This window comes from Danio rerio, chromosome 5 (assembly GCF_049306965.1).
Source record: "Danio rerio strain Tuebingen ecotype United States chromosome 5, GRCz12tu, whole genome shotgun sequence".
Taxonomy (NCBI): Eukaryota; Metazoa; Chordata; class Actinopteri; order Cypriniformes; family Danionidae; genus Danio; species Danio rerio.
Window position 1 is genome coordinate 14239499 of NC_133180.1, and position 27964 is coordinate 14267462.

Genomic DNA, 27964 nt, shown 5'->3' on the forward strand with positions numbered 1-27964 from the left:
ACAACGTGCCATATTATAAAGAGTGAATCATCTCAGACTGGTTTCTTGAACATGACAATGAGTTCACTGTACGCTGTACTCAAATGGCTCAATCCAGTAGAGCACCTTTGGGATGTGGTGGAACGGGAGATTCGCAGTATGGATGTGCAGCCAACAAATCTGCAGCAACTGTGTGATGCCATCATGTCAATATGGACAAAAATCTCTGAGGAATATTTCCAGTACCTTGTTAAATCTATGCCACGAAGGATTAAGGCAGTTCCGAGGCCAAAAGAGGGGCAACCCGGTACTAGTAAGGTGTAAAATACAACATATATAAATATGACAGAGCAAAAATATAAATAAAATAAACAGTGCTTTGTGGTTTTCTGTGGAGTCTAATAGTATTCAAATACCGAAATCGAACTATCAAACCTAAAATAACATGTTCATTGTTGTATAAACATAAATATATTGTTTAATAATATCTTTATCTTTTAATCTTTGATAAATTATCTAATCCTGTGATGTGATGATTGTGGATAGCAACATTGCGAGATTGATGCTCTGATATATTGTTAGCCCTACTTAAAAGGCATTTTTTAAAATTTTTAAATAATAAATAATCGTTCACTATATTTTGAATTGCCCCAATAATATTATCTAGCATATTTGTAATCAGAATATATTGTGTTATTAAATATCAGCACATCTGCTTCAGTGTTTAGTGTCATATGAATATTGTATATTCATAAATCATTATATCTTATTGTTGGAAACTGTCAGTATTTTTCTGTAAGCTTAAACATTTATTAAAAATGTTTAATGAACAAAGTTGACAAGAACAGCATTTATTTCAAATTGGCATAACATTAAATGTCCTTACTGTCAACGTTTGCTAAATAGAAGTGTTCATTTCTCTCATCATTTTTCATGCGTATCTCTCCTATGTTTTTCAGCATTCTGTGTTTGTGTTTCAGAATTCCGCTCTCCTTCTCACATCAGCGGACTGAACAGATCTGCGTCTCTGAGCTACACGGACCGTCCTGAATCGCAATCCGTCAGCGGCAGCAACACACAGCTCAGCAGCTCAGCTTTACCGCAGTACACACCGGACTTTAACGTGCGAGCCCTGGCAGATCTACAGTTTGTGAAGGTAAAGACATGAGATGTTTAAAGATGTAGCTAAAAGTTTTCTGCAATAAAAAAATAAACATCATTACTCTAGTGGTGTTTTAATAGTGTTTCGACATTAGGAATGAAAATTCCCATGATCGATTGTCAATTTAATTAACAATATAAATATTCACACAAAATTTAAAAATGTCATTTTAATTCCCTGAGACCTTCATTCACTTTCAGAAAAAAAAGAAAGAAATTTTAGATGAAATCCGAGAGCTCTCTGGTCCTCCATAGACAGCAATAATCTCAAGATGTTCAAAGTCCAGTAAAGGAACCGAAGCAACCCATGTGACTTCAGTGGATCCACTGTAATCATATGAAGAGACTTTTCGTAGACTTTTGTGCACCAAAAAACTAAAAAATGTGACAAGAAAAACAAGAACAGGTTTACTTCACAAGCACATTATGTAATTTATCACCAATAACAAACCAAAAATAATTCAAACCACTATTCGTATCATAGTGTTTACACAGTGATATCAGTACTTAGTTGTGCAGCCATTAAGGCCTAATTATACTTATGCTTTAGCCCCTTTCACACAGTGATATCGGTAAATATCTGGAAAATTTCCGGAACGACTTTACCGGTATATTCAAAAAAGCGCTGTTCACACAGGCGAGGACGTTACGGAAATTTTCCGGAAAAGAGCATTCACACATCCATTCCAAAATACCGGTAAATTCTGACATCATTAACCACAAATGAGCTTTAAACGGCTGCGCTTGTCTTTGTAAACATTTGACTAAATTACAAACTCTGTAGATGATCAATATTTCGAACAACTTTCGCAGGATCTCTTTCGCATGTCAAGATGTTCATAATATGTGCGTGTGCAGGCGCTCACAGGCTGTTTCACAGGCACACGCAAAGCTTGAAGGTAAACAAACAACGGCTTATCATAAGCATGTCATCGATGATTATTTACACAGTTGGCATTAAGAAGAACATATAAATGTGATCTGACTAACTTCTAGCAGCTAAATGTGTCTGAAAAAATATTCAAAGGCTTTTATTCTCATAAACCGTGCGGACGTAAATGCGTCTGACTGTAGTGATTGGCTAAAGCAGACGTCTCACGTCAGCACGTTCTAGACATGCACGCGATTATTACGGTAATCTTCCTTCTGCATTCACACAGCGCAGCATTCCAGCAAATTGCCGGTAATGTTACAACTTCTCTTTCCGGAAAATAGCCAGAACGAATTTACCGGTATTTTCAAAAAGGACCTGTTCACACATACAACCTTTCCGGAAAATTGCCGGCAATTTTCCGAAAAGGTCTGTATGTGTGAAAGGGGCTATTGAGTGATCTCTGTGTCCCACGGTGCAGCCTTTTCATGTAGCTGACTCTATTGTGAGCATTACACTTGTATGTGTGATGCTCCCGTAACAGTAGTTCAACCTCTGATTCATTCATATGTTTTACGCAGCTGGAAAATTCTTGGGTTATAATTTGTCAGTTTATTTTATTTTTATTGAAAAATATATCTAGTGTCTGAATGATTTTAGGTTTGACTGCATCTCTCACCACCATTAATTCCATCTCTCCTGTTTTCCAGATCACGCGCTCTCAGTACCAAAACGGCCTGATGGCGTCTCGTCTGGACAGCTCTCCTCAGTCTCCAGACAGCGGACACGGCCGACAAGTGGACATGGACAACAGCACGTCGTCAGCTCCCCATCGCACTTCCGAAAACATGCTGACGCTCGCAGACGCCTCCGACGAGACCACCTCGCTCCTCAACGAACAGAACAGCCAACCTGCTCGCCAGGCCAACCACAACACACACAACGAGAGTGCCATATGACACGCTCTCACACACACACACGTCCCACACAACCACAGCACTTTTCCAGAACTTGTGTTCATCGAAAGCCCGTTTAGCTCTAGCCATCATAGCTCCCGGTGTAAACAGTGCGAGTCTATGAGGTGCAAACAAAAGATTTAACCTGCGAGACGAAGGCACAGAGAAGCCAAAGACTGAGAAAAAGACCCCCGTTTCGGACGGACTCTTTTATAGACTGATAGACTGATGGATAGAGACGTTTCTATATATATACATATATGAAGATGTTTATTTTGTCAGCCCATTTCGTTGCTCACGGAAGCTGAACGAGGGAACTGTGGATGCCTTTTTATTTCATGTTAGTCCATAGCTAATGCAAGTTTGTACTCTATTTGTGTGTGTGTGAGTGAAAGTGAGCGTGTTTGTGATAGAGATACATGGTGTGCCATTATGTTGTGTATGGCAAGCGGTTTTAACATTTATTTTAGAAAATTCATACTAGTGTCGAATGTTACTTGGACTTATTTTTAGATAAGAATGAAGGGCGGTAGGAATGAAAATCCCCATGATTGATAGTCATTTAAATTAGCGATCAGTTGATACAATAATAATTATCCTTAAAGGTTTAGTTCATCCTTAAATTGTTAGTAATTACTCATTCTCATTGTCACGATAATGCAATTTAGTACCAATCAGTACTGAAATCTTAAGAACGTCCATTCCCCAATAACGTTTTAGCTCTGTTGAGCACGTTCTTAAACCGCTCTGATTGACCATTGTGGTCACATGCTCAACAGAAAAAAGCAACGTGTTCCTTTAAGCACTACTTTTTTAGCTTCTAGTGCTTCGGGTCCTAGTAGTTTTTAAAATATACTAGCTTTTATTGATTAGATACACAGTAGTACACATTCATTAGATGCCAATACTAAAAAATATATACTTACTCATTAGATACTAGTTAGTATTCATGAGTTACTGGTAGTTAATATTCAATATTAGTACTTAATGGTTAGATATTAGTACCTAACAAATAGATACAGTACTTATTCATTATACATCAGTATAAATTTCAATAGTTTCTGTTGCTGCAAACATTTGTCACTTACATATATTCACTAGTACTAGATAGTTATTTATTTAGCACAGTTATGTTTTATTACTATTATTCTTAGTAACAAATCTTATATAACAACTACTTCTTTCCCTCATCTTTTGTTATGGCAAGTCAGATAGGTGTTAAATTAATAATCTTAGACAGCACTGAGATTATTAAAGGTACTAGGACCTAAATAATAAGCACTAGTTCCTAATAAATAAGTGCTAGTACTTAAAGGAACCCTCCACTTTTTTTGGAAGTTGGCTCTTTTTACAGCTGTCCTAGAGTTGAACATTTTGACCATTTTTAAAATCCATTCAGTCGATCTCCGGGTCTGGTGGAAGCACATTTAGCTTAGCATATATCATTGAATTGTATTAGACCATTAGCATCTCACTCTATTTTTTAAAGAAACGTTTAGATCTCTTTCCTGTCTAAAGCTTGACACTTCTGTTATTTTATCATTCATTCAGACCAACAGAATATGAAAAGTTGCGTTTTCTAGGCTGATAGGAACTATACTCTCATTCCGGCGTGATAATCAAGGAATGTTTTTGCTGATCCAGGACCATAGCAGGCACTATAATATTGCACAGCACCTGAAAATAGTCATCTAGGTAACAAAGTAACATCGCTGTCATGGTACAGCAACAAAGTTTCTTGACTATTACATTTTTATTTTTATTTTTTGTTGATTTTCATCCCTGAATAAGATTATAGTTCCTATTCATATCAGCTTAAAATATAGCATTTTCCTTCTGTCTTAAAACATGATATAACAACAGAATAGTCAAGCTTTAAATAGGAAAATTTTTCTTTTAAAAAATTTTTGAGTGAGATGCTAATGGTCTAATACGATTCAATGATCTGTGCTAAGCCAAACTAAAGTTAAACAGTTGAGTTTGACCATTTTTTAAATCCATTCAGTCGATCTCCGGGTCTAGTGGAGGCACATTTAGCTTAGCTTAGCATATATCATTGAATTGTATTAGACCATTAGCATCTCACTCAATTTTTAAAAAAAAAGTTTAGATAGTTTTCCTATTTATAGTTGGGTACTTCGGTTATTTTATCATGTACTCAGACCAACAGAAAATGAAAAGTTGCTATTTTTTAGGCTGATAGGAACTATACACTCATTCCGGCGTAATAATCAAGGAACTTTGCTGCTGATTCATGACCGTAGCAGGCACAACATTATTACGCAGCACCTGAAAATAGTCCCATCTAAGTAACAAAGTAACTTTGCTGTCATGGTACGGCAGCAAGGTTTCTTGACTAATAAAAATTCCTTTCTTTGGTGATTTTCATCCCTGAATAAGAGTATAGTTCCTATTCATATCAGCTGAAAAATAGCATTTTCCATCTGTCTTAAAACATGATGTAAAAACAGAATAGTCGAGTTTTAAATTAGAAAATCAAAACTCTTTTTAAAAACAAATTGAGTGAGATGCTAATGGTCTAATCCTATTCAATGATCTGTGCTAAGCTAAGCTAGAGTTAAACAGTTGAGTTTGACTTTTTTTTTTAATCCATTCAGTCAATCTCCGGGTCTGATGGGAGCATTTTTATTTTAGCATAGCATAGATCATTCAATTGAATTAGACCATTCGCATCTCACTCAATTAAAAAAAAAGTTTAGATAGTTTTGCTGTTTAAAGCTTGACACTTCCGTTATTTTATCATTTATTTAGACCAACAGAATATAAAAAGTTACTATTTTCTAGGCTGATATAAATAGGAACTATAATCTCGTTCCGGCATAATAATCGAGAAACTTTACTGCTGATCCACGACCACAGCAGACACAGTAATATTACGCAGCACCTGAAAATAGTCCCATAAAGGTAACAGAGTAACATCGCTGTCATGATACGGCAGCAAAGTCTCTTTAATATGAAAAATTTCTTTGTTGTTTGATTTCATCCCAGAATGAGATTATAGTTCCAATTCAAATCAGCATAAAAAATTGCAACTTTCCAATTTCCATCTATATGAATACATGATGTAAGTAAAAAAATAGTCAAGCTTCAAATAGGAAAATTATCTAAACTCTTTTAAAAAGAATTTCAGTGAGATGCTAATGGTCTAATGTGATTCAGTGATCTGTGCTAAGCTAAGCTAGAGTTAAACAGTTGACTTTGACCATTTTTAAAATCCATTCAGTTGATCTCCAGGTCTGGCGAGACCATTTTTAGCTTAGCTTAGCATAGATCATTGAATCGTATTAGACCATTAGCATCTCACTCATTTTTTTTTTGTTTAGATAATTTTCAGATTTAAAGCTTAACTCTTGTTATTTTATCACTTAGTCAGACAAACAGAATATAAAAAGTTGCTATTTTCTAGGCTGATATAAACTATACTCCCATTCTGGCGTAATAATCAATAGTCATCAATGATCGTTCCGGCATAATAATCAAGAAACTTTACAGCTGGTCATTGACCGCAGCAGGCACAATAATATTACACAACAACTGAAAATAGTCCCATTAAAGTAACAATGTTACATCGCTGTCATGATACGCGAGCAAAGTTCCTGGATTATTAAAAAATTGTTTGTTGATTTTTCATCTCAGAAGGAGTGTATAATTCCTATTCATATCAGCTTAAAATATAGCAACTTTCCAATTTCCATCTGTCTTACTACAGAATAATTTAGCTTTAAATATAGGACAATTATCTAAACACTTTTTTTAAAAACGTTTTTAAAAGAGAGATGCTAATGGTGTAATCCGATTCAATGATCTATGCTAAGCTAAGCTAAAAGTGCTCCCGTTAGACTCGGAAATCATGCGAATGGATAAAAAATTGGTAAAATGCAACTATTTTACTTCAGGGGAATCAAAAAGTGTTCCTTTAATGGATAAAGAAACTAGTATCTAGAAAAAAATAAGTACTAGAATCATGGAAATGCTAGTTTTATAAAATAAATGTTAAAAAGACTTGCCTTCTTTGTATATACGACAACGCATGAGTCCGATTTGGCCGTTGCAGCCCAAGCAAGCAACAACTCAGGGAGACAGAGACGCTGAGCTTCACATACTAACTGCATGTTCGATAATTCCCTGTTCATTTACGTGAACCCATGCGACAAGTGATCAAAAAAAAGTGAAGCATGCTGTCGTCTAAACGCACCAAATAGTGAAATACTAAGATACACTGCATCTCATACACATGGCATTCACATGTAATTTTATTTTTTACGTGCTGGTTGTCTGTGCAGGTCTGGTTATGTGATTCAGTGTTTGTGTTTGTGTAAATTTGTCCTTTTAAAATTAATGCGTTGACTTTTTGTTAGGTTTACTCCAAAGAGAACAAGCATTTGTTGTTAAAGTATGTTAATGGAGTCCTTCTTTTGTTTTCGATACTGTATTCGCTCTCATCGGACCAGAAATAATCTAACCAAACGAATTGAACTTCTCGCTGTATTTATTTAGCATCAAATTAAGGTCGTATGTTTTTGAAATGATTTTGTTTTGTGAGTTCTTAATTGCTGTGCATTTTATAAGCAGGTTGATATGGTACAGACTACAAATTGTAGATGCCTACGTTTTTCCAAAAGGTTCAGGAAGTGACTTTATGAAGTTTTTTTGCCTTTTTGTTTCCTCACTGTGCACATCTTTTGCTTTCATACCAAATATGTTTGAAACTGATGAGAACAATCAAAGTGAAAGTCAATACAATCAAATGGCTAGTCAGACAGACACACCAAGGCCTCTTTTATTCTGTAGCATCTCGTCTTGAATATGATAAAAAGAGGCGGAAGAAATGCACTGTGGATTTCTATTTTTGGCTGTTGACTGCTGCTCGGTTATTAAAACACTCCCTGTTTGTTCAAGATGTACATCAAATAATTTCCTGTCCTTCTCAAATTAGTCAAATACATTGAATTTACACAGTTACCTTGTTTTTCTTGAATAGAAATGGTTTATCGACTTCATGATTCTTTTTATACTGTATTTTTCCAAGTTGTTTTGTGGTTTGGGAGAGGTCTTCTTTTAGATCTGAGTTTGGCTATTAAATTATTTATTTAATCAGTGTAATTTTGTTTTATATTCTTGTATTCCTTATTTGTAATAACCTCAGATCCGGAGGTTATGCAAGCGGACCAAAGGAAAGTGTAGTCTCACATTGGAATAAATGAATAATGACACGTATAGTACACATCTAATAGTATCAATAAAACAGTTCATATTTTAACCCTCCTATTATCCTTGGGGTCAATTTGACCCCATTCAATGTAAAACGTACGTGCATATATGTTTGTTTGTTTTTGTGCCTCATATTGAATGACTTTTCCTAATTTTTTGAGGAAAACTTGGTAAACAAAATTACATGATATTATTTTTTCAATGCCCTGTACACATTTTGTAACATCGGTGTTCCTTGGGGTCAATTTGGGGGGACATTTAGCTGTATAAAACATAAGAAATAGGAAAAAAATGTACACATATTTGTTTTAGGTGATATTAAGGGTCACTATAACATGCCATGCTTTTATAATATGCACTACGTTTTTATATAAGTATAGTAAAAAAATAAATAAATAACACAACCATACCTGTAGTATCGCAAGAATCAGTGACAGTTGACCTAATTCTTGCGAGAACTTTGATGTTTTCCATGTTTTTTGTGAGAGGCGAAAACATAATTCACATGGTTTACAGGGTAGGTGCAAAGCTATAAAAGTTTGCACGTGAAGCTTTGTGTGTGTGTATATATATATATATATATATATATATATATATATATATATATATATATATATATATATATATATATGTTTGTATTTCAGAATGGTTGTTAAGTAGTTAATAGAGACATCAATTATCCTGACACTAAACTTTTGGCAAAAAAAATAAATAAATGAATCCTATACTGGAGGTTTTAATTCGCTGGGGTCAAATTGATCCCAGTGGATAAAAGGTGTTAGCAGATTTTAGAGTAACAGGAGGGTTAATGAGGTTATTCACACTTTAGACTGTTTTTCTGTTAGCTTTTCCATTTCCATTCCTTTGATTCCATTGCTGTTTGCACAATTATAAAGATCTTAACAGTTCTGTGTTAAATCTATGAGACTTGGGACCAAGATCCAGATACACTGAAGCAAGTGTACTGTGACTTGAATTTTTTTCTTGACGAAATAATTTTTTGATTTCTTAACCTCTGAAGTTAAAACAGGTATTGTGTTCTCTAAAAATGAAAATTAACCTGTCTGAAAACATGGCATTTTTGTTATATTATGCAAAAAAGGCTTAAAAACATTTCAATATTGAAGAAATGTGAAAAAAAAGTTTAAAGTAAAACAAAAAATAGATTTTACTTAACCTTTCAGTCATAAATTCAGAGTAATTATTATTTTTAATGATTTCAGGAAGACTTTATTAATGGCTTTGAATATATGTGATTACTGGTGTGTGCAATTTAAATATATGAGTGACAAGAATGGAATGATTATGAAATTCATAATGTCTGTTCAATGTAAAACTTATAAACCAACAATTTGTTTACCTTTTCACAGCTTAATACCATTTATAATTTCCATTTAATTATGTAAACAGCTCAAATGACATATTTGCATAATGTGAACCTGATATTTCCCCCTTATGATTTGAGAGTATTTCTAAAGAGAAATTTCTGTGACAATTCAACCTTTCATCTTGTTTAGATTCCTTAAAAAATTAATTGCTCACCTCTAAGGTTAAGTTTAAATTTATTATTTTCTACCTTCACTGTTCCCTTGTCCGTGTGGGTTTCCTCCGGGTGCTCCAGTTTCCCTCATGCACTATAGGTGAATTCAATAAAATAAAATTGGCCATAGTGTAGTGTACGTGTGTGTGTGAATGAGTGTGTGGATATTTCCCAGTACTGGGTTGCAGCTGGAACATATGCTGGAATAGTTGGCGGTTTATTCCACTGTGGCAACCCCTGATGAATAAAGGGACTGAATGAATGAATGAATGAAGTAGCTAAATGACGCTGTGATGTCATTGCGTAATGATGTCATTAGATAACTGCAACTCAAAATTGCATTTTTATGTAATATACAACACAGACATTTTTTTTACATACACATACAACTTTTTTCTTTTTAATCAAAACTGATACTATAAATTGTTTTATATGGGACTCAAATTTATCATATTATTTGACTCAGAAAAAGTGGTTTGAAATATTTGTTGAATTTTTTTAAATAATTTAAATTAATTTGAACTCAGTGGATATTATCAATGTACAAATAGACAATTTTGAGGGAGGTAAACAATAACAATGGTCCTGTTTTCCATACACTCTCAGAAATAAAGGTACGGGAGCTGTCACTGGGGCAGTACCTTTTTTTAAAGATACAAATTTGTACCTGAAGGGTCCATAATAGTACCTCAAAGGTACTTTTTAGGTACATTTGGGTAACATGCACTTTTATATGGGGTTCTATTTGTGCCAAAATTGCCTTACCCTCGTTCTGCTTTGTACTTCCCATTTGTCTTCGTCTACACTCATTGGCCACATGCTAAGGAAAATCAGCATTGTTGACGTACATGTTGTCTGTTGATGTCGTCTTAATCTGACGTCCTGACGTTTTTTCACTGTTTTGTACTCTCATGTTCTATGGAGTATTCTGTCATCTGGTCTGTTGTCCTTTTTTGTTGTCTATTCATCTTTACTGTCATCCTTACTGTTGTATATGCTGTCGTTCTTATGGTCGTCTTTTCTGTCATCCTTACCCTCAGCATATGATGATTGCATAGACGATGGTAATGACAGCATAGATGACAGTAAGAATGACAGTATAAACGACAGCATATACAACAGTAAGGATGAAAGAAAAGATGAATAGACAACAATAGGGACAACAGATGACAGAATACCCCATTGAATATGACAGTACAAAACAGAGAAAAACCGACAGGACGACAGATTAAAACGACATCAACAGACAACATGTACGACAACAATGCTGACTTTCCTGAACATGTGGGCAATGACAGTAGACGAAGACAAATGGGAAGTACAAAGCAGAAAACAGGCAAGGGAATTTTGGCACAAATGGAACTCCATGGAATTTTGGCACAAATAAAACCCCATACCACTTGGACTATTTGGCTACAAATATGTATCTTTTAAAATGTTACTGCCCTAGTGACCGCTCCTGTACCTTGTTTTCAGCGAGTGTAGCTCCCGAGAATCCTAAAAGGTCCACATATTGGTAAATAACTTTACGACAGCTGTTTTAACTTTGAGATACGATTGGATTGCCTCTTGTTACAGTTATTTAAATAGTTTGACAACAATAAGGAAATGTTCAATGGCCAATGGCATACCCACATTGAAATGGTCTATTGGGTAAAAATGCTACTTCTTTTACTGTCATCCAATGTGTTTTGTCTATAGTTTTTGCTCATTATTAATCCACTGTCACTTTAATTAGCCAAATAAATGCTACATTTATTGCCAGGTGGTTTTTGAGGAACAAAAATGTTGCTAGAGTACTACGAAAAATGGCTAAATTGGCAACACTGTGTACATAAAATATATATCGTTAGACATGACGAATCATCAGCAATAACAACTCGTATGAATCATCAAACCTGACGAACCAATAGTCGCGCTTCAAAGTTTTGAATAAGCCAATGGGCTTTGAGATGGGCGTTTCCCCGCACAATTCAAGCGTCAGTTGGCTTAAGAATGTAAACGCAGCGTTAGCAATAGTGTGTGCTAATATAATCGCGGATACATTTATTAATAATAACAACATTTATTTTGCTTAAATATTCGGTGGATGTTCGGATAACGCGATGGAAACGATGACTGATGAAGACGTGACGTCGTCTAAGCTATCTAAGATAGGTAAAGCGCTGTTTTGTTTACACTCAGTTAGGCTAACGTTAGTGCTAAGTTGTATATCACGAACACATTTGTAAATGTTTTCTGTTCCTGTTAATTTACTGGTGTTTATTTTTATAATCGGAACTCATGAAGTGACTTAGCGTTACGTGTTAAGATTTTATTTAATATAACCAGTGGAATGTGGTTTAACCTAAATGTTGTGTATATTAACTTAGCTTCCCTGTGTGCGTGTTTGAGTGAACGGGCCGATACTTTAGCATTATAAAGGGATGTTTTGACAATAAAACCCGCTTTTTAAATGTAAAGTGATGTAAAATGAGTGAAACCACAAGTGCTACGATGAGAATTTTATTTCTCCATCAATACCAACATTTGAAATGTGTTATTTATATCACTGCATCTTAGGTTCTGTACCTGGTCACCATTTCCGAACATTTGTAGCCTTTTTACGAATGTTAAAACTAGTCATGTTGTCAAAAGTGCTGATTTTGTCTCCTTAAATATGAGCTAATTCAAGACGCGTGCAAATTATTGTAAATTAATTCACAATTGTAAAGGTGTAATACAGAAAGTCACATTATTCATGACTGTCAAGATGTAAACTATGCCTTTACCCATTTTATTCATTCGTTTTCCTTCAGCTTGGTCCTTTTATTTATTAGGGGTCGCCACAGCGGAATGAACCGCCAACTTATCCAGCACATGTTTTACACAGTGGATGACCTTCCTGCTGCAATTCAGTACTAGGAAACATCCATACGCACTCATTCACACACATACACTATGGCCAATTTAGTTTATTCAATTCACATGCGCATGTGTTTGGACTGTGGGGCAAACCGGAGCACCCGGAGGAAACCAACACAGGGAGAACATGTAAACCCCACTCAGCCTTAACCATTTTAGGACATAATCCAAAAGGCTTGTGGGTAGACTAAGCAATATATGAATAAGCTTTTAAAACGACATCATTATATCATGCAACAATAACAGACTTGTTACATTATCTGGTATAATATACTGGCAATCAATTTAATAAACATACATAATAGTGCTGTACAATAAATTGTTTCAGCATCGGTATGGTCTCATACATTGCAAAATTTGCAATGTTGAGTCTGAATTATAGTCGACCAGGAGCCACAGAACATGTTGTTTGTAGAGTCGCTTAAGGTCTGTGACTGTACGAGCATTTCACAAAATATTATTATGTTTATAATGTAAAGATTAATTGTATTTAATTATTTATACAGAATTTTAAATGATTTCTGAAACAAAGTTTTTTTTTCTTTGAATTTTTGTCTTGTTTATGGTCCAAATATCTACATTTAAAACTTTTAATTTTAACTTGTTACTTCTAAAGGTGAAAACAAAATATTTTTACTGAACTGAAATTGGCTGAATACTTGACAGCAAAAGAAAGATTCTGTCAATCCATCTCTCCACCCATCTGTTATTACATCAATCTATTATTGTTTCATCCATCCACCTATCTATCCATCATCCATCTATCTTATTCATCTATGTCCATCTATCTTGCTATCTATCTATTATTACATAATTTATCCATGATTATGTTTTCCATCTTTCTATCCATCCATCCATCTATATCTGTTTTAATTCAATTTCTGTGTCTGAATACTGTTAGACTCCACAGACAGCTTTCAAATAGATCTATTTAAATCACATTGTGTAAATTTATAGCAGAAAAACAAAATATAGCAATATCAGATTTTTCCAATATCGTGTAGCCCTAATACATGGGGAAGAAATGCTTAAGACTACAACTACAACATCTGTAAAGGTTTTAAAATGCAATTTTTGGTATTTGTTTTTGTATTTACATTTATTATTATTATTTTTAAATCCAGAGCTTCGCAAATTGAAATTGGCTGAATACTTGGCAGCAAAAGGAAGACTGAAAGTACCTAATCCGAAGTAAGTGGTCTAAAGGTTATTTCAGAGTGTAACAGTTTTAAATGTGTATTTATTTATTTATTTATTTTACATTTGAAAGAAATTCAAGTCTTATTTTCAGTATTTATAACCACCGGATTTTTTTGCACTTATGTTCTGAATGTGTTTTTCTTCCTGAAGACCTTATCTGAAAGGGAAACCTGTTACAGATAAGCCTGCTGTAAATAATCAGAAGATTAAAATCGTAAGTTAAATAAATTGCTTGATGTTTTGTGCTATTTTTTTATGTTAAAAGAGTAGATTTTTGAACTGATATGTCTCTGTTTCTGTCAGACTGGCAATGAAAAGGAGAATTGTGGCATCAGTGGTGCAAATGCAAAAGAAGTGAAGAGAGTGAAGACACTGTCTGGGGTTGATGAAAACACATCTTTAAAAAAAGGCCTGAACATCCATTCATTAGCCAAAGCCCCGGTGCAGTTTTCCAGTAAACTCTGTAATACTCAACAGGCCAACTTTAATGCTTTGAGGACAAAAAACAATGGAACAGCTTCTCTTCAAAATCCCAAGCTACTGCACAAAGCTGAGAAAACTTGCACAACAAGGACTCATCCACAAATCCTTCAAAATGGCCAAAATAAAGCTCAGCCAGCTTCCCATGTCGCACATAAGTCTCAGAAATCAAGTCTGGTTTCAATCTGTGGCCCTTCACACTCTGTATATATAAAATCTTCCCTTAAATGCACTGATCCAACATATAATTCAAAGACAGAGCTCAAGTCAGCAAAGATTTTAAGTAAGAAATTAACAGAATGGAACATCAAGACAACCACAACTGCCACTCTGAAGAGCCGGGGACCGCTCAACACTACTGGGACAAAAATTCAGACAAAAAATATTTCTAAAACCCAAGAAAAACCAACACTGCAACCCAGATGCCAAAGTGGTGTACCAAAGTATGGCACCCTTAGCAGAAATCCTGCACTCATTACCTGGAAGTCAAACTCCGCAACAAACAGATCAGATATAAACCAGAGGAGGGATGTTTCGTGCATGATCACGAAAGCCACAAAAATTCAATCACATAACCCTGTCACAAACAGAGAAACAAAAACTAGTGTATCTAACGTCCAGGCAAAACCAGCACAGCGACCTAGAAGTCAAAGTGTTGTGCCAGTTGGTACACTCAACGTCAATTCTCAGCGCATTAATCAGAAACCAAATTCAGCTACAAACAGATCAGACGTTAATCAAAGAAAGGATATTTCGTGCATCACCACGAAAGTTGATGGCAAAAAAGCAATTGTGTCTTCTATAGCTGCAAACCTCAAAGGATCAGCAACCATCACAACTAAACAGCATGCTACTCTTAAAGCAAGTAATGCCGCTGCTTCTACCAAACTACCTAGTCGAAACACGAGGAGTTGTGTACTGCCGCAAACTACATCTGAACTCAAAGAGCTCCAGCAGCCTGTTATGAGATCCAACCACACCAAGCCTGCGGTCCAGTTTCAGACCCCTAAATCCAGTATCTGTCCCAGTTCTACTCAGGGTGTCCGAACAGCCCCGGCAGATGGAAAGAAAAGGCTGACCGAAGCTCAGGAGGAAAGACTGTGAGTTTACTTCATTTGTTTTTTGGAAGCGTGCTTTTCAGCTATGTCCCTCAAGCATCAATCTTCCTCAAATTTCATGCACATTTGGGCTCCACGATAATAGGAAAAATAAGCAATATTATTGTTGAGCTTTGTGATGATATTTCTTATGGCGTATCTCCCTAGAAAAAATGATGTTTTTATTAGCCATGTTTTGAAATCATTTATTTATTTAATAGTATTAAAATGAACAGTATTTTTTCAGAGCTACTTAAAGGTGCAGTAGAAGGTGATTGTCTTCAGAAACATGTTTTTGTTGTGCTGGTTGAAAGTCAGTTCAATAGTAATGATTAAAGTAAATGATCTAAATGTGTTTATATGTTTTTTTTATATTCTGGGTAAGGCATAAAACTAAAAAAGGTTTTTAGCCATTAACATTATTGATGTCTGCAGGCGTAAACTCCAGGAGTGGCGCGAGTCAAGGGGCATCACATATAAACGTCCCCCCATGCCTGTTCGGCTGGTGAGGAGGAAGACAGTCTCAGCTATACCTCAGCCATACTGGACATCAATGGAAAATGAAGATGAAGGTCAAGACATTGTCTTCGCTGTGGAACGATCATTAGATGACTGCATTCAATTATTACAACAGGTATTTACCTTTTTTAGGAAACTGTGCATCACTGTGATGCAATAAAGCATGTTCTTCAATGGAAATCTGATTCTCTTCACAGCCAAATCTGACTGGCACTAAGTCACATACCAAGATGTTTGTATTTGACATACTTGTTCTGACTGGTAGACGGTGTGTCAGCATTTCACATTTTTGTTTTCTTACTACTGACAAATTATGAAACCTCTGCTCGGGTTAAGACATAACGTAAATTTAGTTGTGACAAACATTTTGACATTTGTTTAGTTGAGTTAATTTTCTCATGTGAGGACATGCAGGTGTCCAAATCCGGTGAGTGGTTGCATATATAAAAAAAAAAAAAAAAAAATAGAAACTAAAAAGGGAAAATGGAAAAATTTGGCCAAGTACTTTGACCCATACTCTGATTTATTATTATTATTATTATTTTTTGCTCTGCGCTTAACCTATTCAAGTGCGCACACACACACCCGAAACAGTGAAAACTGGGTTCTGCAGGTATATACTCTGGAAATCTGTCTATGAAATGTATATTAAATTACAATTTAAAAGGACAATTAACAGAAAATTATATTTAAATGTGTTTAATGTATAAATAAACACACAACTTTAGAACTGTTTATTAAGGATGCTCTGATCAGGATTTTTGTGGTTGATTCCTTGTTATGGTGACCGGCCGATACTAAGTATCGATTCTGATTCTTTAAGCTTAAAATAACTTTGGCATTGCAGAAGCACACTTTACCTTTAAGTATGAGATCTCGCCTTACCTAAGATAATACATTAAGGATGTAGCATTCATGTAATGGTCAGAAACGGCTTTAAAAAAAAAAAAAGTTGCAGACATTGATGAGCTCTGATCTGATCAATTATAACAATCAAAAAAATTGTGAAATGTGTATTATGAGACAAAAAAAGATTTTGGCTGCATGTAAACCTTTTGTAGAAGACCTCCAAAGCAAGGCATGTCATATTGCATAATAAGGGCACTTTAATACATACAAAATGAAGGTTATTTAGGATGATGTTTTCCTCTGGGTGTTCAGGAAACGCATCCAAACTTTTTCCAATGTTTTAATTTTTCTTCAATTGACAGGGTTTCCCAGTAGAGCAGGTCCGAGATGTGATGTCTCGGGTGCCGATGGCGCAGAAGTTTGCTAAATACTGGATCTGCCAGGCAAGGCTGATGGAAAGAGAAGGAAACCTGGAGGTCTTGTCTTTGTTTGAGGAAGCCATCCGTGTAGTGCGGGAGGTCAGTCTCTTTATCTTTTACACACACACACACACACACACACACACACACACACACACACACACACACATACTTGTTGAACTAATGTGTTTTCATTTGCTTGTGAATTGTATTCTGGTAATCTGAGAATCCTCAAAAGAATTTTACACTTGGGCTTTTTGTGAAAGAACATGCCATGTAATTATTTCCAGATGTTTTTTAGTCAACTTACGAAAAAAGGAAGTTGCAGTTATCCATATGTATGTGCAGATAAATGAGATGTTTCTGAACTTCCGGATAACAGACTTGTTTTCTTTTGATTTGATTTTTATTTCCAGCCTGTGGACGAGCTGCGCGCTGTGATATTTGAGATCCTTAAAAAGAAACAGAGTCAGGGTAAGCGGATGAGTAACCTGTCATTTCTCAATCACTTTCAGCTAGAAAGTATTAAATTATGAATTTCCTGTGATTCAAAAATACTTTCAACAGCATCATTTCTCCAGGCTTCAGTGTCGCATAATTCTTCAGAAATAATGTGAACATGCTGATTTGCAGCCAGTAAATGGGGTTCCCCAGGTCGTGGAACTTTCTGGAATGATACGTGGAAATGGTCTAACATAGCCGTTTAATGTCAGGCAATTTGGTAACACTTTATTTTAATGGTCTATTTGAGTATTAGTAGACTGTCTGCTTAATATCTGTTGATACTGCTCCTTTAAAAGACGTTTAACTGACTATAAGAAACGTAGCAAGTACATGTCAACTTACACTAACTCTAACCACAACCCAACAGTCTACTTGTAATCTAATGAGAACTAGTTGAAATGTTGCTTAAATTCAACAAATGGACTATTTAAATAAAGTGATCGGCAATTTTATTTTGGATTTGGCTCGAGGGATGGCATATCAAGGATTTATTTATTTATTTTTCGTAATCGTTATGTTTTACTTACTTCCCGTATATTAAAATGTGATTTTTTTTTTCTGTACAGTGTTTAATTTTTTGTCATGTTGTCATCATTTCTTCATCTTTACACTCAGGTCAATCTCCTGTGTCAAAAGAGTCTGAAGAGGCAGAGACCACAGTGGATGATGAACATGAAGACGGTGACCTCATGTGCACTCCGAAACCTGTTGGTGCCCTTATATGTGGAATGAGGGGAGACTCGTCTGTTGTCAAATATAAAATTACAGCCACTCCGGGGTACGACACTCACACATCTCTCACAGTCTAATCTGAGCTTAAATATATTGAAAATTGTTTTTGGACTACTTTTTAATTATTGCTATTTTTTACATAGAAAATAATTGTAAACTATAGCTTAAATGAAATGCAATCATTCAGAGGCTAAAATCAGTGTAGATTTAGTTCTTGCATAAATGGTACAATTTAAACTAATATGGAAGAGGATAGGAGGATAATTGTGAAGCTGAATTTTAAGTCCTTGGCTGAAGACACTAAAGAGAACTAAAGTCTGTACAATTGTGGCTTTTAGTTTTCCAATGTTACTAGCCACTCTGCATTTTCGCTAGCCACAACTTTGTTGTTGGGAAAATATATTTCATATGCATAAATTTGACTGACATTAATTGATTTAGATTTTGTTTTGTCCACATGCCTCATTCATTTCACTTTTTGTGTGTCGTGTTTGAGCTTGCTCAATAAGCATGAGGAATTGGGTCATGGTTTCATAGTGTCGTATTAGTTTTTATTTAACATGACTTCTCAGAGCTCAAAATTAAGCATTTACCATATTCATCTCTGACCACACTATGAATAAATAATTATTTCTTAGCCACAGATTTTAAATGTGTAAAAACAAGCAAAATACTGCTGTATACTATACTTTTCATTTAACAAAAGATTTCTTTAAAAAAATGTACATTTATAAAAAATTATTGTCATGTATTTAAAATTATGTACAGTAAACTGACCTGGCTAAAGGTTCCATCACTAGTTAACTACACATACAGTGCATCCGGAAAGTATTTATAGCGCTTCACTTTTTCCACATTCTTTGTTACAGCCTTATTTCACGATGTGAAAAAAGATTTTTTGAAATTGTTGCATATTTATTATAAATAAAAAAAACCTGAAAAATCACCTGTACATAAGTATTTACAGCCTTTGCTGTGATGCTCAAAATTGAGCTCAGGTACATTCTATATCCACTGATCATTCTTAAGATGTTTTAGCAGCTTAATTGGAGGTCACCTGTGGTAAATTCAGTTGATTGGACATGATTTAAATAGGCATACACCTGTCTATATAAGGTCCTAGGGTTGACAGTGCATTTCAAAGCACAAACCAAGTATGAAGACAAAGGAATTATGTTCAGACATGCGAGACAGGGGAAAGGTTACAGAAAAATTTCTGCTGCTCTGAAAGTTCCAATAAGTGCAGTGGCCTCCATTATCTGAAAATTAAAGATATTTGGAACCACCAGGACCTCTCCTCGAGCTGGCCGACCATATAAGCAGAGTGATCGAGGTTGAAGGACCTTAGTTAGGGAGGTGATCAATAACCCGATGGTCACTCTGTCTGAGCTCCAGCGTTCTTCTGTGGAAAGAGGAGAACTTCACAGAAGGACAACCATCTGTGCAGCAATCCTCCAATCAGGCCTGTATGGTAGAGTGGCTGGACGTAAGCCACTTCCCGTTTGGATTTTGCCAAAAGGCAAAAGTCTGAAGGACTCTTAGACCATAAGAAACAAAATTCTCTGGTCTGATGAGACTAAAATTGAATTAATTGGAGTGAATGCCAGGCTTTACATTTGGAGAAAACCAGGCACCGCTCATCACCAGGCTAATACCATCCATACAGTGAAGCGTGGTGGTGGCAGCATCATGCTGTGAGGATGTTTATCAGCAGAAGGCACTGGAAGACTAGTCAGGATAGAGGGAATGATGAATGCAACAATGTACAGAGACATCCTGAAGGAAAACCTGCTTCAGAGTGCTCATGACCTCAGACTGGGAGGACGGTTCATCTTCCAGCAGGACAATGACCCAAAGCACACCCCAAAATGTCAATGAAGTGGCTTCACAACAACTCTGTGAATGTCCTTGAGTGGCCCAGCAAGAGCCCAGACTGAAATCCTATTGAACATCTCTGCAGAGATTTGAAAATGGCTGTACACCGGCACTTCCCATCCAACCTGATAGAGCTTGAGAGGTACTGCAAAGAGGAATGGGCAAAAATTCCCAAAGACAGGTGTGCCAAGCTTGCATCATATTCAGAAAGATTTGAGGCTGTAATTGCTGCCAAAGGTGCATCACAAAGTATTGAGCTAAGGCTGTAAATACTGATGTACATGTGATTTTTCAGTTGTTTTTTTTTATAAATTTGCAACAATTTCAAAAATTCTTTTTTCACATTGTGATTATGGGCTATTATTGTGTGTAGAATTTTGAGGAAATAAATTCATTAAATCCATTTTTGAATAAGGCTGTAACAAAAAAATGTGGAAAAAGGTCAGTTAGCGCAAGTGATCATCCTCATGGCAGCTCAGCCATGATGATTGTTAGATACTGTAATTGAAGTAAGATCTTCCATGTTTTAGGGGGAAAAGAAGTCAGCAGGGAGCAGAACCAGGACAAGTAGACGGTCACGAAATCCGCTTCTTTACCCCAGTGAGACGTTCAGTGCGGATTGAGAAAACTGCTCGGCGTTACCCAACAGCCTTGCAGGAGCACGACCCCTGCGTTACCTCTATGTGTGACCTTGCAGGTGAGAGTAAGGAAGAGGTCAAAGATGACTCACAACCTCAAAGCTCTCCATTGTATGTGTACCGGGAGAATGAAGCACTGAGAGACTGTGTCCAGGTTAAACTTGTTTATCCAGAGGAGGTTGAATCATGATAACAGCCGTTATCATGTTTTAATCTTGATTTCCCAACAGGAAGCAATCAATTGTTTGTTGTTGTTATACACGGATTGTGCTACACGTGTTTTGTACTATGATGACATTCAGCCAAGATCATATATTGCTTAATAGGTTTTAGCCTGAAGTTCAGACTTGACTTTCTCTATGCTGGTGCAATGCTTCCTAACTGGTATATAGTTTCAATGCACGGTTCGTTCATGACAAGGTTAGTTCATGCCAAAATTAGATTTGGTTGGGGTTTACTCAAACTCAAATGTTGTTCAAAAACATTAAGACTGTTGTTTATCTTAAAAAATACTTCATTTGTGTTCCAAAGATGGAACAAAGGCAAGTAAATGCTTTGTGTTATAGGGTAAATAACCTATTAAGCACTGCTGTGTATATATATAAATAAAAGAAAGAGATGTCAGTGTTTGATATCAAAATTTGAAGGTGCCCATTCTGCAAAGAGTTCAACAACAAAGAAGTTAATTGTTCACTTAATCAGAGGCTTGATTCATCTAACTTATTCTTTTGATTGCCATTATAATTTATTGACCATCAAAAGTCTTATGTCTGTCAGATCAAAAGCAAGCATGAATAGTCCTTGGTGTATGAACAAATGCGCATAATTAAACTCATTGAATTATTTTTCAGCATTTTTAATAAAAGCATTTTAAATTTTTGATTCAATTGCTTTTAGAGTATTCTAGAAATTCTGTAGTATTTTAGACATCCTGAGCAAACAAAATCTCAGAAATTAATCAAAGATCTGTTGGATAACATTACTTAAAATTTGCGAGAGGAGCACGTGGTATGATTGATCGCCGCTGGTCTTCCATCCTTAATCAGTAGCAAGCCAATTGGATTGATCCATATTTACGATAAATATCCCATTCAGCATTACTCCCTTATTTTCTTTTTGAAGAATCCCCCCATCCACCCCTTTCCTACTTTACGGGGAGGAGTTCTAGAGAACTACCTGATCTCTTTCCACCTTACATGCTTATCGATAAGGCGAGAGTCTTGGGCTTAATTCTCTCTGAGGTCAGGGTTCTCTCCCGTGACTGCATGCCAAACCTGCTAATATTATCAAGCAGTATCTAAGTGCAAACTCTTGAATTTCCCAGTGTTGTTGGATATGATATGATGTTTTGTGCAAGTTTTTTTTTTTTATTGTTAAATTCTAAAATTAGATTTTTTTTAAAAAATGGTTGCTGTCGATTAGCGACAACAAATTGTGAGTTCTTCAAGGGACAGTTCACGCAAGAATTGTCAATTTACTCACCTTTGACTTGTTCTAAACACAAAAGGAGACGTACTAAAGAGTGTGCATGTGACCATAAAACAAAGCTCATACGATGGAAGTCAGTAGTTAGAGGTTTCTAACATTATTCAATGAATTTCTTTTTTGTGTTCTCCAAAACTCAAACTCCTTTAAAACAAGTCAAGAGTAAAGGATGATTAATTAGTTTGACCATAAAAAGGAACGTAAATTTTGGGTGTCTGAAATTCAATCTAAAACTCGGCATTTTAACACCATGCTATAGATGCCCTTTTTGTTTACAAGCTAAAAAAAAAGATATATATATATATATATATATATATATATATATATATATATATATATATATATATATATATATATATATACACACACACACATACATATATACATATATATATATATACACACATCTATATATATATATATATATATATATATATATATATATATATATATATATATATATATATATATATATATATATATATATATATATATACATACATACATACATACATACATACATACATACATACATACATACATACATACATACATACATACAGTTGAAGTCAGAATTATTAGCCCCCCCCCCCCTTTCATTTTTTTTATTTTAATTTTTTTAATTATTTCCTAAATGATGTTTAATAGAGCAAGGAAAGTCTTGTTTTTTTTTTTTTTTTTTTTGGCTAAAATAAAAGAAGTTTTTTAAAAAAAAATTAAAACCATTTTAGGGACAAAATTATTAGCCCCTTTAAGCATTTTTTTTTTCGATTAGTCTACAGAACAAACCATCATTATATAATAACTTGCCTAATTACCCTAACCTGTCTAGTTAACCTAATTAACCTAGTTAAGCCTTTAAATGTCACTTTAAGCTGTATAGAAGTGTCTTAAAAAATACCTAGTCAAATATTATTTACTGTCATCATGGCAAAGATAAAATAAATCAGTTATTAGAGATGAGTTTCTAAAACTATTATATTTAGAAATGTGTTGAAAAAAAAAATCTGCTCTCCATTAAACAGAAATTGAGGAAAAGATTAAACGGTAGTGAATAATATAGGGGGGCTAATAATTATGACTTCAACCCTGTGTATGTATGTGTGTGTGTGTATATATATATATATATGTATATATATATATATATATATATATATATATATATATATATATATATATATATATATATATATATATATATATATATATATATATATATATATATATATATATATATTCTGTTGAAGTAGATTTGCTCACTGGATATTTTCTCTTTTTAGGACCATTCTCTGTAAACCCTAAAGATGGTTGTGTGTAAAAATCCCAGTAGACCAACAATCGTGCCATGTTCAAAGTCACTTAAATCACCTTTCTTCCCCATTCTGATGCTCGGTTGGAACTGCAGCAAGATTAAGGCAGTTCTGAAGGCATAAGGAATCCAACCTGGTACAAGTGAGGTGTACTTAATAAAGTGGCCTGTGTGTCTAGGTAATCTAATTTGGTGCATTTGAACAAAACATATTTATTAAACGGGTATATTTATTAAAATAATATTATATTCACTGAATATCTGTAGAAGTAGAAAGATGAAATATTTAAATTCTGCAAACTACACCATTTCAACAAAATGGTATATATTTTTTGTTTCTCTTGATTTTTGCTCTCATTTTTACTTAATATTTTTTTCCCAAAATACTGTTATTTCAAGGTATTTGGTTAGATTAGCTCCAGACTAGACCATCTAATGTGTATGCACAAATATAACGTTGAAGCATCCCATAGACAATATGAATTCAATTATTAGTCATAAATACTGATATCTGTTTCTTCCAGTGCATTAGAAATAAAAGTTGCAATAATAAGAAAGAGTCATGACACATTCAGCTTTGCTATGCACATTTTTATTTACAGGCAGGAATGTGCAGTAGGGTAAAGGTGTAAGAAGGTGTCAGGGAGGGACGGTGATGCGCTTCAGGACCAGCAGAAGTTGGGATTGTGCTTATTGACGCGCAAGTGTTTGAGTTTGGGATCATTTCTGTAGCGTTTCCGCAGGAGATCCCTTTCATTTCGCTCCTCCTCCTTTCGCAGTTTCTTTTCCTGCTTTTTCTTCACCTTCTCCTCCATCAAGCTGAACAGAACCAGCGGGTTGTACGTCTTTGGCTTCTTCTTCTTGATTTCAGTGTTCACAGGAGGTCCAGCGCAGAACGCCTGAATCGGTAGCTCTTCAGACGCCTCATGACAAGATACCTCATTAAGTGGGTTTTGTATGACCTGCGAGGCTCCCTTTTCTCCATGTTTCTGGACCTCCGTCACTTCCTCCTTCTCCAACCAGGCCTCCATCCGCCTCGGTTTTGTTTCAGACTCATAGAAAGCTTCTATGTTTTCCTCCGTGTACTCCATGAATTCAAGCTCCTCATCCTCAAAGTCATAGAGCTTGAGGCCTGAGCAAGGAGATAACTCAGATGCTTGAGGCTTCACAAGAGACACAACCTCGTCAAATGCAAAGATTGGAGGAATCGGCAGTGTTTCAGGAGGACTCTGGAGGAAGGACAGTTCACTGTATGAAGGAATCGAGCACAGAGAAGCCACCTCAGAAGAGCTCTGGAGAGGAAGAAGGACTGGTTCTGGAGAGACACATGGAGCCACTTGGATGACTGAGCTTAACAGCAGGTGCTCAGCTTCCTCAGCAGGCGTTTGAGGACTTGAGGCTTTGAGGCAAGAGGCTGGGAGAACGAGAACTTCAGGATGTTCAGGCAGATCTCCAACAGGTGCTAAGGTGGAGAAACAGGCTGAAGCTGGCAGAGGTTTGACCTCAACAAGATGAGGAAGTGACTCTTTGTTTTTCAGCAGAGGTTTGAGGCGAGCAGCTGGGAGAGCGAGGACATCTGAATGTTCAGGTTGATCTCCAACTGGAGGTAACGAGGAGAAACAGGCTGAAGCTGGCAGAGGTTTGACCTCTATGGGTAGAGGAAGAGTCTTGTTGTTTTTCAGGTTTCTCCTCTGTCCTTCAGGTTCTCCTTTTCCTCCTGTTGGAAAAAAGAATTATATTTTTAATTATTTTTGTTTCTTCTTTTTTTTTTATCAAATAATTATTTGCATTGGTGATTCAATATTCCAACACTCGCTCCACCAGCTTTTCTGAACTCTGCACCTCTCTTTTCTTGGCAGACAGGTACTCACCTTCTCTCTCAGTGATCTGTATGTTTTTAAGGCTGAGAGCTTGTTTTTCTTGTTTAGCCTTGTCTTTCAGACCCTCTCCCTCTTTCCTTGGTCTCTGTCCATGATGGGACTTCACCTTGCGGTGTTTCTTTGTGGACTTGGACTTGATTTCTCCTGCCTCTGCACTTATCTCTGCTTTTTGAGGGCTCAGCCTTCTGCCCCAGAGAGGTGTAAAACCTGCAGACAGCGGCCAAAATCCCCTTCTAAACAGTGACATTTTGAACAGTCAATGCTGTAACTGAATTCAAAAGTAGTCGTCAAAAAACGCTGAAAGACACGAAAGTAGCTCTGAATCAGTTCACTCCTAAAAACACCAACAGCAGTTTAGAACAGCAGTTCAGAGTTCTAATCATGATGTCATGGAGAAGAGCTCAGCTGAGGAGTCATTTTGAATGAAAACAGTTGAAATGAGACATTTTAATGTAATTCGTCCATCCACCCTTTTTACATGAATCATGGATGTGTAACATGTTAAACTTAAAAATTGTATATACACACAAGCACACACCCACACACATTTATTTATATAAATATATACACACACATACACGCACATACAGTTGGAGTCAGAATTATTAGACCCCCTGTTAATTTTTTTTCTCAGTTTCTGTTCAATGAGTTTTAATAACTCATTTCTAATAACTGATTTATTTTATCTTTGCCATGATGACAGTAAATAATATTTGACTAGATATTTTTTAAGACACTTCTATACATACAGTTTAAAACGACATTTAAAGGCTTCACTAGGTTAATTAGGTTAACTAGGCAGGTTAGGGTAATTAGGTAAGTTAATGTCGAACGATGGTTTGTTCTGTAGACTATCAAAAAAAAAAAAAGCTTAAAGGGGCTAATAATTTTGACCATTAAATTGTTCATAAGAAATTAAAAACTGCTTTTATTCTAGTCAAAATAGGGGCTGGTAATTCTGACATCAACTGTGTGTGTGTCTGTGTTTTGTGTGTGTGTTGTTTTTAAACCTATTTAAGCCTTTAAATGTCACTTTAAGCTGTATTGAAGCTGTCTTATGTTTAGAAATGTTTTGAAAAAATCTCTCCGTTAAACAGTATTTGGGGAAAACAATAAACGGGGGGGGGGGAGACTTTAACTTTCTACAGTTAAAGTTCTGACTTTAACTGTAGAATAAAATAAATTTATATTATACAATAATGCAAAATATGAATCTGCAGTAGTGGGACTTTGGAATAGTCTGCCTATGCATGTTAGAAAGGCCCAAACACTTTCTGCTTTCAAGTCTTAGTCTGTGTGAGATCTATTATTTTATCGTATTTTATTCACCTTTTTTATACCATCGTATTCAATTTCAGAATTTTTAAAATTATAATTATTTTGATTTTATTGCACTCATAGCTGTACAGCATTCGGTGAAAACCTGTTCCCAAAAATGTGCTTTATAAATAATGTTATCTATAGTATAATAAAACTACAAAATATTAAATAATCACATTACATCAAACTAAAATATGGTACACCCACCGGCCACTTTATTAGGCACACCTGTCCATCTGCTCGTTAATGCAAATTTCTAATCAGCCAATCACATGGCAGCAGTTCAATGCATTCAGGCATGTAGACAGGGTCAAGACGATCTGCTGCAGTTCAAACCGAGCATCAGAATGGGAAAAAAAAGGTGATTTAATTGACTTTGAATGTGCCATGGTTGTTAGTCTGGCCATACTATAGTACAAATGTGCAGTGAAGTTTGAGAATCCTGCTTGTCGTACTGTGTAGTGAAGTCTGAATACTCATTCATTTCCTATGGCGGTCACTCTTGACTGGGAACACCACAAGTGTATCAAGTATGATTAAAACACTCAATTTAATAAAAGAGGCGATCATCACCTTTATATGGGCACTATCATACACCCGGCGCAATGTGGCGCAAGGCGCGTTGCAATAGTCTTTTGCTACTTTCAGCTTGGTGCACGGGTCATTTTGAGGTGTTGCGCCATGCTGTTTAAATAGCAAATGTATTTGCGCTCAAATGAGCGCCCATAGGCGTTCTGGTCTAAAAAAGCAGGTGTGTTTTGGCGTGTTGCTGTTTTGAGAAACTGTAAATAGTCTGATCTTTAGACTAGAACAAAGTCTGTCTATTGTCTGGCGCAAAGTGCGCCTGGCTTACACAATACACACAAGTTGTAGAGCAATACGCAAATAACTTTACGTATGAAAAAGATATAATATATTAAGGATATATATATAATAAGGATATATATATATATATATATATATATATATATATATATATATATACGATATAAATATAAATGATTAAAATATTAC

At 35.5% G+C, this 27964-nt stretch overlaps 3 protein-coding genes across 11 annotated transcripts in view; 2 read left to right on the top strand and 1 right to left on the bottom strand.

Moving 5' to 3' along the window:
• LOC100150651 (novel protein similar to human and mouse cyclin M4 (CNNM4)) overlaps positions 1 to 8091 on the top strand; it is a 69357-nt gene extending 61266 nt beyond the window's left edge. For both annotated transcript variants that reach the window (XM_021476410.3, XM_009301246.5), the window contains 2 exons: positions 960 to 1135; positions 2722 to 8091. In XM_021476410.3, the coding sequence (XP_021332085.2) occupies positions 960 to 1135; positions 2722 to 2970 (425 nt within the window). In that variant the 3' untranslated portion in view covers positions 2971 to 8091. The remainder of the gene's footprint in view (positions 1 to 959; positions 1136 to 2721) is intronic.
• Positions 8092 to 11696: 3605 nt separating this feature from the next.
• Positions 11697 to 27964, top strand: part of ckap2l (cytoskeleton associated protein 2-like) — a 47605-nt gene continuing 31337 nt past the window's right edge. For 6 of the 8 annotated variants that reach the window (XM_073950996.1, XM_073950993.1, XM_073950992.1 and 3 more), the window contains exons 1-9: positions 11719 to 11896; positions 13768 to 13834; positions 13994 to 14057; positions 14147 to 15423; positions 15856 to 16054; positions 17151 to 17306; positions 17624 to 17681; positions 18327 to 18489; positions 20849 to 21015. In XM_073950996.1, the coding sequence (XP_073807097.1) occupies positions 11845 to 11896; positions 13768 to 13834; positions 13994 to 14057; positions 14147 to 15423; positions 15856 to 16054; positions 17151 to 17306; positions 17624 to 17681; positions 18327 to 18489; positions 20849 to 21015 (2203 nt within the window). In that variant the 5' untranslated portion in view covers positions 11719 to 11844. 8 annotated transcript variants of the gene reach the window in all.
• si:ch211-230g14.3 lies at positions 24327 to 27180 on the bottom strand. Its single transcript, XM_005165058.6, has 2 exons — positions 25622 to 27180; positions 24327 to 25467 (listed from the first exon to the last, which is right to left on the bottom strand). The coding sequence occupies exons 1-2, from the start codon at positions 25875 to 25877 to the stop codon at positions 24413 to 24415; spliced, it is 1311 nt and encodes a 436-aa protein (XP_005165115.3). The 5' UTR covers positions 25878 to 27180; the 3' UTR covers positions 24327 to 24412.